Source organism: Ochotona princeps, chromosome X (genome assembly GCF_030435755.1).
Source record: "Ochotona princeps isolate mOchPri1 chromosome X, mOchPri1.hap1, whole genome shotgun sequence".
Taxonomy (NCBI): Eukaryota; Metazoa; Chordata; class Mammalia; order Lagomorpha; family Ochotonidae; genus Ochotona; species Ochotona princeps.
Window position 1 is genome coordinate 7,619,726 of NC_080865.1, and position 16,084 is coordinate 7,635,809.

General features: G+C 47.9%; 1 protein-coding gene across 1 annotated transcript in view; it reads left to right on the forward strand.

The window, feature by feature from the left end:
* Nucleotides 1-243: 243 nt before the first annotated feature.
* SHROOM4 (shroom family member 4) overlaps nucleotides 244-16,084 on the forward strand; it is a 221,304-nt gene continuing 205,463 nt past the window's right edge. The window contains exon 1 of the mRNA XM_058658470.1: nucleotides 244-444. Coding sequence (XP_058514453.1) covers nucleotides 328-444 — 117 coding nt within the window. The 5' untranslated portion in view covers nucleotides 244-327. The remainder of the gene's footprint in view (nucleotides 445-16,084) is intronic.

Sequence of the window (16,084 nt, forward strand, 5' to 3'; positions counted from 1 at the left end):
GGCGCAGTCACAGCGGCTGCCCCTCCCGATTGCTCCGTTTTCTTGTCCATTACGCGCTACCCGTCCGCCTAGCTTCTTTCTTTCCTTTCCTTTCCTTTGCTTTTTTTCCTCCCTTCTCTTCCCCCCCTCTCCCCCTCTCTGCAGCTCCGTGTCATTTCCTCCTTGCGCTCCCTCGCTCGCGGCCGGAGCTGCAGCCGGGAGAGTGGGCGGAGCGGGGCGGTGCGGGGTGGCGTAGCGCTGGAGGGCGATGGTGGCGGAGTTGCTGGGGGCGGAGGCAACGTAGCCCCTGCAGAAAAGGAGCCCGGCGGCGCCGGAGCCGAGCCCAGGATGGAGAACCGGCCGGGGTCCTTCCAGTACGTCCCGGTGCAGCTGCAAGGGGGGGCACCCTGGGGCTTCACCCTTAAAGGGGGTCTGGAGCACTGCGAGCCGCTCACGGTGTCTAAGGTAAGGACCCGCGGCTGTGTCCTAACAGGCGCCCAACTTTGAATGGGCAAAACGGGGCACAGGCTGCCGCGGGACGGGGCCTTCACACCAACTTTGCAACTTAGTCCCTGTGAGCAGCGCCAAGGGGTCTTGCCACCAGTCCGCGGGGGACACAGACACCCGCTAAGGCTGGTGGGAGCACAGGCGAGAGAGCAGGGTTTGCCCTGGGCTGGAGCCTTGCGTACAGAGGCGCAGGGCAGGGCGCGGGGTTGGGGGGGCAGCCTGTGCAGGGAGCAGCCGGGCAGCTATTCTACTCCGTTTGCGCCGCCGGAGGAAGTGACCGCTGTGGGGGGCGGGGGTGCTCCTCGGAGGCCCCTGCATCCTTGCGGGACCCTGAGGGGCTGAAGGGACCAGCAAGTCGGTTTGGCAGCTCTCTTGGCAGCGCTGGCCCCGGTATGGACCCGCCGGGCCGGCCGCCCGGGCAGGTTGCAAGACGAAGGGTCTGGTGTGGGAGGCGAGACCTAGGTGGCTTTAGGCAGCCTCACTTCCCACGGCCAGACGCGCGCACATCCATTCAGCTCGCGGGGCGTTCCTGCTGCCGGCTTGGCCCGGCCTTTCCGTCCCTGTGCAGTCCTGCCCCGTCGGCGAGATTTCCTGCACGTTGAGAAGTGTGGAGGAAACTTTTGCGCCATGGAGCGCAGCTGCGCCGGAGCCGCCGCCGGGGTTTGTTTGTTTTAGGAGGCTGTGATCCAGTGGAAGCCAAGTTGCACAGGACAGGGGAGAAGAACTCCTCCGATCCCCCAAAGCGAGCTGACCCCGGTAGGGGTGCGGTTAGGGGCTGGAGGCAGCTGGAAGTGTGCCTGGTAGGAGTGACTTGTGGGGCGACTCACCTTGAGGCGCCACATTGCCGCGGGAAGGAACTTCACCAGAAGTTTATCCCATCTGTTGTTGTTTTACTTTCTTTGAAATATTCAAAATCCGAGAGGTTTTCTTTTTCCTGATGCATTCAAATTGCAGTTGAGGATGTAGATGTGGGTTGGGCTGGACATGGAAAGATGTGGCTTCTCAGCAGGGGACACATGTCACTGTAGTTTTTGGCTCTTAATTTGGGCACTTCTCAGCAGGGGGTTGGCTAATCCTCCCTCTCCACCTCCAACCGCAGGAACCTATACTGCTTTCCCTTGCATTGGAGCTGCTGCTAGTGAAGTGTAGCAGTCCTCTAGGCCTTCGGGCCCACACTCCTAGCAACTCTGGGATGTTGCCTTGAGGCGTACCCCGCAGCCCAGCTCTCTGAGGTCCCTTAAGGCAACATCTTGATGGTGCTGGTGGTGGTGGTGGTGGGGGGGGAAGTTGCTGGCAAGGCCTCCTGGGGTCTTTAGTCTCCTCAAACCAGCCCGGATCTTTCTCCAGCACCTCTCCCCTGGCTTGTTTGCCAGCCTAAGATGTCTTTGTCCCCCATCATCACACCCCTGTGCTAATGCATTCTGTCCATTCTTCTCTGAATAAGAGAGCACTACTTTAAAGAAAGAAAATTCTCCAAGGACCCCTGGGGAGAGGGGAATCCTAGCCTTAGGAATTTTTTCTACTCCTGCTCCTAGTCTCCCTCCTCTCTCCACCAAGGTCACAGCAGGCTCCACAGCCCTCCTTGGTCTCGCAGTTCCTCCTCCAGACGCCCCCAGGACTGCGGCAGTCAGCCTAGACAACCAGCTTTGGAAAAGGTCATTTTTCAACTCTGCCTAGGGCTGACCCAGCCTAAGACGCACCCTGGAGTGTGCTGGCTGCTGTGCCATTCTATTGTGAGGAGCGTGCAAGAGCATGACAGGGGGTGTGACTGTGTATGGGGCAGCCAGCAATTTGTGGTCTGGCTGGGAGATTGTTTGAGGGTGGATGAGGGTTTGCTTGGCCTAGCTGTTGAGGAAGTGTGTCGTGAGTTGGGAGACAGGGTGCCTTTTAATGATTCCCTTTGCACTGAATATACACTTGACCCTTGCTGTATGGAGGCTCATTATTACCCACATTTGGATATGCCCCCGGGGAGGGTGGTAAAATGATTTCTCCCATCTCTTCCAAGTAGCCTGGCTCCTTCCAGTAACAGCGAGCTGTAACCTGGTGAGCCCGCACATTACACAGAGGGATCATAGTCCTTTTTTCAAGAATAATGTTTTTGCCTGTGTTTTTTCATCTTGAGAAGGCACTCTTGCCTATTTCATTTGTCTTTTTATTATTATTATTTTTTCACCATAGTTTTGTTTCCTTTTGTGCTTCAGAAAACTAGGGTTTTCTTTCAAGCAGCCTTGAGTGTGTACACACTAGTAAAGCTTCCTTGGCAAGAAGTTGAAGACGAATTGAATAAGCAGATGGAGAACTTGAGGTCAAATCATCATTCTGTCATTATCTAGTCAGGAAGACTGGGCCCTCCTTGGAGCCAGACACCCCCATGTCAGACATGGGGTTCAAGTGGCCCACTGTCCAATGATGCCACGTGAGTCTAATTCTGGTGCTAACCTTGGCCCTTGTCTCCCCAAGAGGCCTGTGGAGAAACATGAGGCTTTGTTCCACTTGTGTCTGTTTGCTAATGATAGCAATGTATTCCGCATCCCTTATTTCTGTAGCCTGTTGCAGCCATATTGTGAGGCAGTTTGAGAGAGCAGGAAGGGCATTGAGGGAAAAACTGCTGCTGTGGTGCGTTCAGTGGCTTACCCAGTCTATCATACTGTGAGTCAGTGGGAGCCTTCAAGTCCATTGCATTTGTTTACTTCTCCAAGAGCTTCTGGATTCCTCTGGTAGTATTGCAGTTTGGGAAAGGAGCATAAGACAGGGATGTGTTCAGTCTCATCTACCTTGGGCCCCAGTGACACTCCTTGTCAGCCCATGGCTCCCCAGCAGTTGAGGACTGGGTTGTAGCCCTGGACTCAGGGAGTTGGAGACGACCCTTTATGAACTCACGTCGCTTACCGTGATCTTGGATTTGGCATAGACAGGGGCAAGAATCAAGAACCATTGTGCAAAATGGCAAAAAAAAAAAAAGGGGGGGGGCAATTTCGGTCAGAGGTAATGGAGGTATCCTGTGGAGCTGGGCAGTGGAAAATTTTGAGATGAGGTGATTATCAGGAGAAGCAGGCATGGGATGTGAAAGTCTAGATCATATTTGCCATGGGAGAACTTTCTGGTTTAAAAAAAAAACCAAACAAACAAAATGATCAGTTTGAGAAAATGATCCATTCCCACTAGATCCTATAATGTCCTCAAATGTGGGATTTCAGCTGCTGCCTTACAGGGAGTCAAGTAGTCCTCTCCCGGAAATCAACTGATACGGTAAGGGATGGTTTGTAATTTCTTCCATAACATGGTGTTAGTCCACTGAGGTCATGATAACAAGTGAACAAAACAGGACCCACAAGGGAATTGGGCCCATGACCTGGACCTGGACCTTAATTCCTTTGCTTGGCATCTTTCACTACCTCGTTGACCCAGGGAACCTCTTTATGTGGAACAGGGATCCCTTCTAATCAAATGTCTCCATTTTTCTACTTGGAGGAACGCCCTCCCCTTCACTCGTCCCCCTCAACCCTCCCAGCATAGACAGCCATACATGAAATGGACTCCGTGCTTTGGAAAGTCACACTCTTTGGGAACAGGTGATCTTTCCAATGTTTTGGCCGCAGTGATTCATACAGGGACTCTCAGAGGCCCAGAGCATCAGGGTGTATCTTTGTGGGGATGTGAGGGAGAGGGGCAATGCTGAACCATAGTGTGAGCTTTCCATACTCATTTTATATTCATGAAAATATACCCTGAGTCTGAGAGAGTATGGAGAAAAAGTGTGGGGACGCAGAAAAAGGGGAAGGAGGATCGTTGGAGAGAATGGGACAGGGCAAACCTAGGCTCACCCTACACATTTACTCTTTTCCTGGCCCCACTTTCAGTGAAGCAAGTGGCCAGCAGTCCTGGAACAAAGTTGGATGGCAGAGGGGAGTGGCCTGCAGGAGAAAGAAGCTTTGCCTCCCCGCACTTAAATGTGCACTGGCGTGGCCTTATCATTTTACCGCCTCTGGACCCAAGTCACTGTAAAAGTGGAGATAGGCATACCTCCCTCGTATTTATTAGCACAGATGATGTGAAAATGGAAACTCTGAGACTGTTTGCTGTCCTTAGCCTCAGACAGTGGCCGAGCAAGCTCTTTAAGCTGATTTGAGCCCTTCTCTCATCCCCACTCTGACCTTATTTTGAGAAGTACACAAAGAAGCAGTTAAGGCTTCGACAGGAACTGGATAGAGGCAGACTGAGGCTGTCTCGTGACTGGCAGTCAATTTGGCTGCAATTTTGAGTTCTTGTTGGCTTCAGAGGTGGTGTTATATGAGCAATGATGATTCCCCGCAAGACCTTTGTAGTGGAGTTGTAACAGCTAAGCACCTGGCCTCACAAGGAGGCCTTCATGGGGTGTGTGTGAATGCGGCCTGGGGTCTGCCTCTACAATCAGCAACATTATCTGCAGCGCCCCCCTTCCAGCTGCTGCCATCTCCCCCAAAGTAGAGAGCTTTTTAGAACATGAGGCAGGCATCTATACAAAGAAAATTGCAGGGAGGGGGAGTTGCTGGTAATGTTTAGATGAGCAGTGAGGATACAGTACTTTTGGTCCTATCGGGTTGTCATAATGCATCTGCAGAGATCTACACGCATGCACACTGAAGTGCAAACTACCACGCGTGTTGTTTGGAGGGTCTTCCTTCTCCAAAACCTCAGACAATGAAAATAATTCCACTACAATTGGAAGACACATGAGCCTTGTCGCTTTGCACAGTTAAAATGATTTTACCCTGTACTTTTCCCTATCACCTCCTTGGGAATTTCTTTGGAAAAGAGAGAGAGAGAGAGAGAGAGAGAGAGAGAGACTGAGAGAGACTGAGAGAGACTGAGAGAGAGAGACTTGGAGTAGAGAGCGGTAGTTACCAAGTGATTATATGCAGAGGGAACATCATGGTTTGTTATAGTTAGGCTCCTCCAGAATCAAGGGGGTAAAAGATGCTGAGCCATCTGTGCCAAGTGAATGAAGAACAGCTGAGATTATGAGAAGCGCTGTGCTCACTGCCTGCTCCTTCACTCTCCAGACCTTAAAGGACAGACTTGATCAAGACTGTGAGAGTCATGCTGCTGATCTTGGTGGAAACCTAGAGCCATGGAATCTCAGAATGAGGAGACCATGCTGGGCTGTGGCCCTGAACTTGGGCTCCATGGATTGTGGGAGAACTCACTCCCTTCTAGGCCTCCTTTCCCATGGTGGAAAGTCTTGACCGTGCAGCTTTCCTTTATGTCGGGTTGCAGTCATTCTCGCTCTACCCAGCATCCATGGATCCCTGCTGTACTTTTTGGGACCACATAGAGCAAAGATGTTTTCTCTGTCTTAGGATGGCTGTAGGGAAGTCTAAAGATAAAGATTGTGTCTTTTAAGGTTAAAGAGCCCTAGGTCTTTTCACTGCTTTCTAGGGGTCTTGGATCCAGTCTCCTCTCATGTCCCCCCCCCACTCTAGATTCACTCCAGGTTGCCCATGTTCCTGAAATTACAGAGTCCACAGCTGAATACAGTAACTGGCAAACCTGAAGTTGGGCCATTATTTAACAAATTATAACTGAGGACCCCTTTGGCTGTTTCAGGTGGCATCTGGGGCAGCTGAATCATGGATTTGGTAGGGACCCAGCTCATCTCCTGCTGTATATTTAGAATTGCCCTAGCCCCTAGCCCACGGCAACCTTGAGGAGAGAAAAAAGTGGTCTAGAGGACATGAGAGAGGAGACATAAGCCTTGACTTCAAGGAGCATATGTGTTTATACAAAGAGCTTATTAAATTATAGAGAAGGAATTTGTATAATAGAAGAAGGAAGTGGCATTTAAGGAATAATGCCAAAGTTGGAATTCTGATTTTTTTTTTCCTTTTACCTCTTTGAGCTTAATTTTCTCCTTCAGGGGGAAAAGAAAAATCGTTGTCTCCAAGATTAGAGATGCTAACTGTATGGGACATAACAGGCGCCCTGTGACCTATGGTGCCTGTTTGTTGAGATCTACACATAACAGAATCTGTTCCCATCCTTTGTGAGGTATCTGTCACCCTCCACACTGCCATTAGCAGTGATCACAAAAATTTCTGCTGTTTCTGCCATTCTTGGGGCCTGGGGCTTCCTGTCTTACCTGGAGTATGTACAAGAGTTATTTCTCATGGAGGTCTGGGACTCACAGCTTCATGTCCCCACATTGACTAGTTGTCACCTGAGCTGGGACAGTACCTTGTCTTACTACTACATACTGATTAAGATCATTTTGAGACTTAATCCTCATTTTGACCAAATGGTGAGGGATGTAGGGGAGGGACATTTGAAGTCTAAAAAACATGTTACCAGTGATAAAATGTGTATACCAGTTAGATACAGAGCAGTTCTGTTTAATCTAAGAATGTATGACTGATATGTACAACTTCATCACATTTACAATATGTACCTGAAGGGAACAATATCTAAATCTCTAAGCTGCTTATTTGTAGATCATATTTTTGGAAAGCATTCCATCTATAGGGTAGAGAATAACTTTCTGAGTTAGCTCTAGTACACAGATCTGGGGAAGTTTGGAATTTCTACTGCCATCAGTGTCTAAGCTTTCATACCTTTGATGCTGGGACTAGATATGTGTGCAGGATTATGTTTCTCTCCAGAATGGAATGCCAGCTTTATCTGACAGTTATCTTGTAATCAGCAAGTGGCCCTTTTATACTGGCTGTATTGGTACTGAGATGACTTTCCCTCAGCTGGTGTGGTACTAATGTTTTGTCTCTCGCTGCCCCCTTCAGACACACTCTAATGAAGTTAAGAATGACCAAATTGCGATACTATTTATCCTGGTGAAGACTGCATTCCAGGGACTAAGATGGGGTAGAATTTGTTTCCTTACACCCCTTCGCCGCATCCAGTGTACATGGGCCAAGTGAAAAGGGTGTCTTGGTTATTTACTCATAATGTAGCAAAGGATGATCTGTCCTTTCTCATATCACAGTGGCATGCTTACTTGGGCACATAGCAATGTGCCCCTTAAGGGGGCAGTGATGTCGGGATCAGGGTGACTTGATTTCTCAAAGTGGGCTGTAGCCTTCGATTCCTCTCCATCCCCTCCTCTTTCAGTGTGAGTTCAGCACTGTTCCATGTGACAGAATGAGCTCTGCATGGGAGCAAGAGACGGCTGTCCTTTCATGTCCACTCTTAGCTTCCCAACCCCCACCCATCAACAAGACTTGCTGGAGGCCCCCAGTTTGGACTGTCTCATTCAAGACCATTGCCTCTTTGTTCATTCATTGGATGCCCTACCCTCTGTCCAAAACCCAACTTTTTCCCCCCCTTTGGTCACAGTGGGCTCTTCTAGTGTGCTGTACCCGCTTTGTCTCTCTTGGCTTGGCTATGCTTCCGGTGGGGGGTCGAGAAGGGAGAAGTTCAGCGAGCTGGGATGATAAGTTTGAAAACACTCAGCAAGTCATAGCCAAGTCAGAGGAAAGTTTTCTCACACTGCACCCTCCAGATCCTGTTGTGGAGCAGGGCAGGACCTTTGTCACATTCCTTATCTTCTTTTATCAACCTGCTGAGTAGTCCCAGCATGTAGCTTCGCCTCTCCCCGTGTCCTTCTGTTTCTTCTCAGGCCCTCCCCTCAGCAAGTTTCTGCTGTGTTGAGGGCTTGCTCCAGAATCCTTGCTTGGTCTAGGTTGTGGCACAGTGGGGACAGGTCTTACAGAGCATTGCTTTTGTCCACCCTGCTACTTCCTATCTTTCCAGAAGTGGCTGTTTCCCCGGTATGTTCTCAGGGATGGTATGGTCTGTTAACTTTCACTCAAGTCTTTTAATATTACATTGATGAGGAATGCAGGAGGTGGGACTAATTTGACAGGATCAAGGGTTAAGCCCAGTGGTGAACAGATCCTTTTGTGATGTCTTCTGGTCCCCACTCACATGCCACTCAACAGCTTCCTAGCTGTATGATCTCTCTGAATTGTTGGCAGGGCCACTTTTGAATGGTTCTCCTATCCTGCCTTTCAGGCTCTATCAGAAACTGATTTTACTTTTGGGAGGGGGGTTGGAAGTGAGATGAGGTAGCTAGAAGTAAAGCTGGTTTGACTAGTTATTCTGGAAAGGAGTTTGACTCTCCTGGTTGCAGGCCCATCTTTGCTTAAGAGAAGATGACAAGCTAAAGCCTCACCTTTTGTTGGGTTGCCCTGATGTTTTCTATTTCTTACTCTTTGTGTTTCATGTCAGTAAAAGCCCTCCCTCTCACCCTTCATACCTCCCTCCTGCACCCCCACCTTTCTCTCCTCACCCCCCCAAAAAGTTCTGCAGGTAGGAGGCTTTTGATGGCCTCTTATCTCTGACTGACAATGTGAGTGCTGACATCTGGCAGCCCCAGGGGGTGAGTAAGTATCAGGCCTAACTCTTGTATTCCTTTGAGGACTTGACTGAGAGTTTGGGGTTCTGGGAGGTTCCTTTTAATTGGCAATCAGGAAGGATGCAGGGCCTGGATCCTCTGCTTGGGTGGCTGTACCTCCCTGACTGCAGGCAGTGTTGTTTCAGGTTGGATCACTGAAACCTCTTGGACTGAAAGGGTAAAGACCTAGACCAGGTGGGGTCAGAGAGGTTAACAGGCCTACTGTGCGGTCAACACTGCTGGGTCTACAGGTATTCCCATTTAATCTAGGGTAGATCGTGATGGCTCCATTGTGCAGATGAATGTACCGAGGCTTAGGCAAACATGCAAACAACAGATTGCATGTTGCACAGTAAGTGAGAGACTTGTTCAGACTTACTTGGATTCCAAATTCCAGGTTCTTTCTATCATACCATGTTTATACAGGTTAAAAAAAAAAGAGGTGAGGAGAGAGAGAGAATGAAATTTAATGGACAAATTAGTAATATTACCAACATTTGCACTTCAGGGTTAGGATCAAAGGAGGATTTGTTGTTGATGATAATGATGATGTTGTTGTTATAAATATCAAGTCAGGGTAAAGGTCCTGCGCAAGGATTCAGAAAGCCTAAAGTTGGGCCTTAACTCTGTTGCCTGGGCCCAGTGTGGTAGCATAGTGGTTAAAGTCCTCGCGTTGCACGCACCAGCATCCCACATGGGCACTCATTTGTGTCCCAGCTTCTCTACTTCCCATCCAGCTCCCTGCTTGTGGCCTGGGAAAGCAGTCGAGGACGGCCCAAAGCCTTGGGACCCTGCACCTGTGTGGGAGACCCCGAAGAGGCTCCGGGCTCCTGGCTTCAGATTGGCTCAGCTCCAGCCATTTTGGCCGCTTAGGGAGTGAATCATCGGATGGAAGATCTTCTTCTCTGTCTCTCCTTTTCTGTATATCTGACTTTCCAATAAAAATAAATAAATCTTAAAAAAAAAGATTCTTGATTTTCTTAAAAAAAAAAACAAAACAAAACTCTGTTGCCCAGTGTTTGGGTAAGTCATTTTATCTCTCTTTTCTTATCTGCAAAGTGAAATATGAAAGTTTGCACTGTTCTGGGTTCAAATGTGACTCCTGCTTAGGTTTCTGCCAATGTAGAACCTAGAAGTTAGCAGGTGATGGCTCCAGTAATTGGCTTCCTGATACCCACATGCGAGACCTGGACAAAAGTTTCAGCTCCCAAGTTCAAATGGGTCCAGGTCTGGCTGTTGCAGGCATCTGAAGAGTGAACCAATTGATAGGAGCTACCCCCTCTGTCTCTCAAATGTGTTTATAAAATATTTAAGCTTGCAGTGTTGTCTCATAGGGAGGGAGATTGATTTGACCCTATATCTCAAGTAAATACTTAGTAAACGAAGGTTCAAAAGTTCACAGAAAATGAAATCAAGAGGTAAGCTTATTGTAGTGTAAAAAAAATGTGCCTGTGAAGGAGCTCCACAAAGCTTCCAAAACTGCATTCTGTGAAACAACTGTGCATGAGTTTTAAGCAGTTGTGATTTTAAGAGTCATTCCACAGGTGTCCCTTATTAAACAAATTCTCTGAAGAGCATTTTAAACTTAAAACGCAGTGTCTGATGTTACTGATTCATTGGCAATGGTGTGAAATGGCAGATTACTTTTAGTGTGATGTCTGCTGTTGCCAGAAGTTGAAAGATTGGACGTGATTTCTGGCTAATGTCTGAACCAGCACTTTGAAAGGCTATGCTAAACCTTGCTTGGCTGTCCTTGGGCTCTCAATTAAGCCTCCAATCAATCAATCAACCAACCAGCTAGTCAACACGGATTTGTTGAACACTTTGTAGAATAGCTGATCCTACACTAAAGGACATGAGATGACAACCACAGTAAACCTGGTCGGTATTACTGCAAGCCCAGGGAACAAAAAGCTTTAAGTGATTAGAGCGTGGGGTTGAGTCTAATAGCAACATTGATTCAGTGGGAAGAAATTTCATCTGTGGATTGATGTGGTCAAGAGCCTTGTGGCAGAAGGAAGAATTGGAGCCAGGCCTTGAGGGATACATAGGATTTAGGTAGCCTGAGGGACAAAGAGGCATTCATTCCAGTTAGTGTAGCACTGCATGTCCTAAGGGCACAGAAGACTAACACACAGTGACCTGATGGACCAAGGGCAGAGCAGGTGTTGTTTATCCGTTTATTTAGTAATGAATTCATTCATTGCACTTTATTGAATGCCTATAGAGAGATGAGCTATTTCTTTTTTAAAGATTTATTTATTTTTATCGGAAAGTCAGATATACAGAGAGGAGGAGAGACAGAGAGGAAGATCTTCCATCCGATGATTCACTCCCCAAGTGAGCTGCAATGGCTGGGGCTGCAGCGATCCGAAGCCAGGAGCCTGGAGCCCCTTTGGGGTCTCCCACGTGGGTGTAGGGTCCCAAGGCTTTGGACCGTCCTCAACTGATTTCCCAGGCCACAAGCAGGGAGCTGGATGGGAAGCGGGGCTGCTGGGATTAGAACCGGCATCCATGTGGAATCCTGGTGCGTGCAAGGTGAATACTTTAGCCATTAGGCTACCGCATTGGGCCCGAGCTATTCTTTCTGTGGTCTGTGAAACTATATGTGTTGCTTTTATTTGCGTTCTAACAAATATTCTCATCATGCATACCATCAGTCAGGCACTGGTTATCTCTTAAAAAAAAAAAAAACAAAGACTTGTTTTATTTGAAAGACCGACTTACAGAGAGAAAGGGAGAAACATCGTTTGGCCCTTGGCTCACTGCCCTCCACATGACTGCGGTATCCAGGTTGAATCCAGGAGACAGGAACTGCCTCCCGGTCTCCCATATGGATACCAGGGGCCCAGGACCTTGGACCATCCTCTGCTGCTTTTCCCAGGCCATAAGCAGTGTGCTAGATCAGAAGTGGAGTAGCCAGGAATCGAACCGGTGCACATATGGGATGGTGATGTTGCTGGTGCCAGATCCCAGACATTGATTTTTCTAACTTAACGTGTACTATCTCATCTATTAATTCCATTTCATAAATGAGAAAAAGGAAACAACTATATTAGATAACAGTCTCTTTCTGTGGCTGGGTTAATAAGTGAGGCAGTGAAGGCCTCGTTCATTCTAGCAGAGGAATTGGATGTAAAGGTGAATGGATTTCATTTTTTTAAAATTAATTTATTTTTAAAAATTTTTAATTTGAAAGGTCCAGGGAGGAAGAGTGGGTGAGAAAGAATCTTTCATTGGCAGAGGGTAGGGTCAGGTCAAAGCCAGGAACCCAGGACTCCAGCTGGCTCCCAGGAAGTTGATTAGCCTGAAGCTAGAAATAGGAAGTGGAGCAGGTTCTCATTTAGCACTCCGATATGAAACATGAGCACCCTAAACCAATCGTACACCCCTCGGGGAATGGATTTGCCTAGATAGCCTGTAGAACCCAGAATAGGTGAAGGTTGCAAATAGGTAGCCATTTTGTTGAGTATTAATCCATATTAGAAAAATAAAGCACCGATCACAGTGCTTGCCAGCCATGGACCTGCTACCTTGGGGGCAGTGCCTAACTAAACAGTAGACAGGAAAGTGACATTTGCAGGGAATTGATCATCCTGGCAAGGTGCTGACTTACACCCTTGTGAGTTAGCAGAGGTTGCAGTAATACCACTGAAGAAATGAGTGAGCGGTCCGAGATGGAAATGGATCCCATCTTGCTAATGTAGAAGCTGTGTTGGCAGGCATTGGGAAGGGGAATCAGTCTTGGTTCACATCTGCATTTTCTGAGACAGAGGTGTCTCTGAGACTATCCAAAAGGCAGCTTTTGGGTGTGTGTGGGGGTGGATGGCAGGAGGGAGGAGATGGTTTGTTTATTTAACACCAGGAATCAGTTAAAACAACAAATCGTTATTTTAGGAACATAATGGCCAACACAGACAATCTACTAATCTATTGATTGTTGTGGAAATGAGTTAATTGCCAGACAATCTCATGCCCCAGAGACACTGGAACAAGTCTGTATTGTTACTTAATGATCCTTTCTGGCCGTGGCTGTGTCTTGTTTTCTCCTCCCACATTTGCACAAGGGTCTTGCTGGCTGAAGTTTTGGTCCTGTAAACTTTAAACTTCGAATGGAAGTCCAAAAAATGAAAACAAAACAATACAAGAACCGGTCAGAAAAACAAAACTTCAGACCTAAATATTAAAACAGTTTGAGGCTGTTAAAGAAAAAAAAAAGCATCAGTTCACGTGCCAAGATTGGTGTATATATGAAAACCAAAATGTGGTGGCTTGGTAAGGCAAACCTCAAACCACTGGCGTTTCAAGCCTGGATTGCATTTTCCTTGTTAGTACTTTCATATGCTCCACAGAGAGTAGGGCTATTAGTCTGTGGAGATCATTGTTAACCTGCCTAAAATTACTTCTTCAATGTGACCTCTTAAGCATTGTTAAACTTGCAAAGCATTGTTTATTGCCTTCACTGGTGTCATCGCCACAATGAAGTAAGCAGCAAATCAGGGTTTACTCCACACATGCATTTGTTTTAAATCTGGCTAGAAAACATTGCTTTATTCATTAAGAGAGTTTTGGAAAATTCCAAGTGATTCTTCTGGTGCAACCTCTCACCTTGCTGCGCTTGACGCTGAACATGGAATTCCCAGGAAAGGTTAAGCGATGTGCACACAGACTTGCCAATGTAATTAGTCCCTCCCCAACCCCACGCCGCGTGGATTGGCTTCCTTTATCCTTTTATTACCCCGGTGCAGGCACCATCACCTGCCCTTCCACCTAGTGCACAAGTTAAATTCAGCATGTTGTAAAGATGATTGTGCCCTGGAACTTGGTCACCATTCTCTCCCTCCCTATCTCCTTGTAGACAAAACTCACTTCTTCCTAAGATGCTAATATCCCTCTTCTTGGGTTCCTCTCTGGCAGAGGGAAATACCTTGTAATTTATATACAAGCTATTTAAAATGGACTCGAGTAGCTAGCTGCTGGGGAGAGAGTTTTGAGAGGAAGATTGCCCCAGCGCTCTGGCTTTTACAAGAATGAGCTTGCTAACTTCTCTCTGCTGGGTGGGAGAGTGATACTTTTCCCCCCTCTGGGATGTAAAGGGCTCAGTATGTAATTTTCATGTTTTCCCCTTGCCTTTGGCTGGAGAAGTGTGTGCAGTGTTCTGAAACCTGCCCAGGCCCTGCACATACTGTATCTGCTTAAGGAAGGTTTTGGCTCTTAGCCCTTCTCAGCTGCATTAGGGTTCGGGTTACATCCCTCTCCCCTTCCAGCCACTAATAAAAGCCAAAAGAATTAAGGATCAGGGAGAGTTAATTCCCACTGCTAAGACCCAGGTGGGGCCCTTCCATCTCCCATCCCCTAGGTTGGAGCCCTAATTTAGGGCTGAGCTCTAACCTAAGCCAGTGAGTGACAGTGATCTGGAACAGGCCCCAGAAAAGCACTTGACAATCAGATTTTGCCCTATGCTGGCACTTCTCCTGCTCTCTGCCTCTGTCTCTATTTCTCTCTCTTTCTCTCTCACGCTTTCTCTCTGCCCTCCCACCCCTTCCCGGCTTCCCACTCCTCCTGTTAGGATCTTAGAGAAGACCAGTGACCCCAGGGACCAAAGCAACCAGTGCCATCATAGCAACGGAAATGATGTGTCACAGTTCCTTTTCATCTAAACTGGGAGATTCAGATGAAGCTTGTCCTTTTCTTAAGTTCCTGACCCATCTTCCATCCAGTTCAGAATAAGAGACATCATTGATATCTCTCCAACTCAAAAGAGATGCATACTAATGAGCTCTGAGCTAGTGGGCTCAGCTGGGAAAGGGCAGCTTTGAAGGAGGATCTTGCAAGAGCCGAGACAGGCAGGAAGAAACCTCCTCCTGGAACAACTACACTACTGTAGTCGCCTCCTCAAGGGTTTCCCTCCCTTTGATCGGCCCCTCCTCCCCTGAAATTATTTAATGGTTCCCTGCTGCTTGTCGAATGGAGCCCAAACTGCTTTAGCCTGGTGCTACAGGCCTTTCTCCCTCTTGCTCCAAGTCTGAGTTTTTAACACTCCTCCCAGGTCCTAGGTTTTCAGGCAGAATGGTTTCCTCTCCACAACCCAGATCCACCTGGGAAATTCTGGTCTCCCGTCTTGCCATCCTGATGTTTCCTTTCAATGGCTGGGCTTCACACTACATCTGCAAAAGACCTTCTCCTCTCCTCTTCACCCCACTGCATTTAGGCTTAAGTTTCAACCCCCTGGTTCAGTGCCTCCAGGGCATCCTCTCCTATGACTCCTGGTAGAAGCAATCTTTGGAATGCTGGAGTTCTGCTTTCCTAGGGATTGTCCTTGAGTCCTTTGGCCCAGCATGTGTTTGTTGGATCAGGATCTCCCAGAAGACCACGGCTGTGTCTTCTCTATGGTTAGCATCCTCAGGATGCCAAACAATGTCGCTTCCATAGATAGGTTTGCTGCTTCAGATCATATGTGGTAAGACTGAAACACAATCTCAGATTCAAGAACGGAGAGTTCACTCCTAACCTCAAACCAGAAAGAGGCAATGATTTCAAGAGCTGGATAGTAGACTAGCCAAGTGTCCCTGTCTTTGTATGATACCTGGTAAGGGAGGCGAGCCTTGGCTAACACAGATGTGTGAGGTACAGGCAGAGGCAACCCTTAGAAGAAAAAGGAGGTGACTTGGGGATTTTGAAGGTCTCCCGGTGCAGTCCTGGAGAAGGGGAATGGCAGCAGTGGGAGAACAGGGGTAGTCACCTACATGTCCCCATGCCACTTGGCTGCTGCGGCTCTTGGATGCACCCTCGGTTCCTGACATTTGCCTGCTGCCTGATGATGACAGCATTCCCCTGCTTTTGGGAAGTGTCGCTGTGAGATTCTTTAAACAACAGCTGCTCCACTAGTTGTGTGTACAGGGCATAGTGGGAGTCAAATATTTCATGGCTTCAGCGGAAAGGTGGTAGTTTTCAGTGAACATGGGGTGTATGTGTGTGTTTCCACCGTTGCTTGAGCAAGCTCTAACGTGTTCTGTCTGACTGGCCTTGGAGGTGAGTCACTGTCTGGTATTTATACCCAGTGCCTTAAGTGTCCTCATTATTTGACCATGACATTCCTTTTCTCACCATTTTACACAAAGCTGAGAACACTGAAAGAACTGAGCCTGTCATCCTTCCTAATGAAGTCCAGTCTCATTGGGGGTTAATTGTCTCTATGGTAGTTAAGGTATG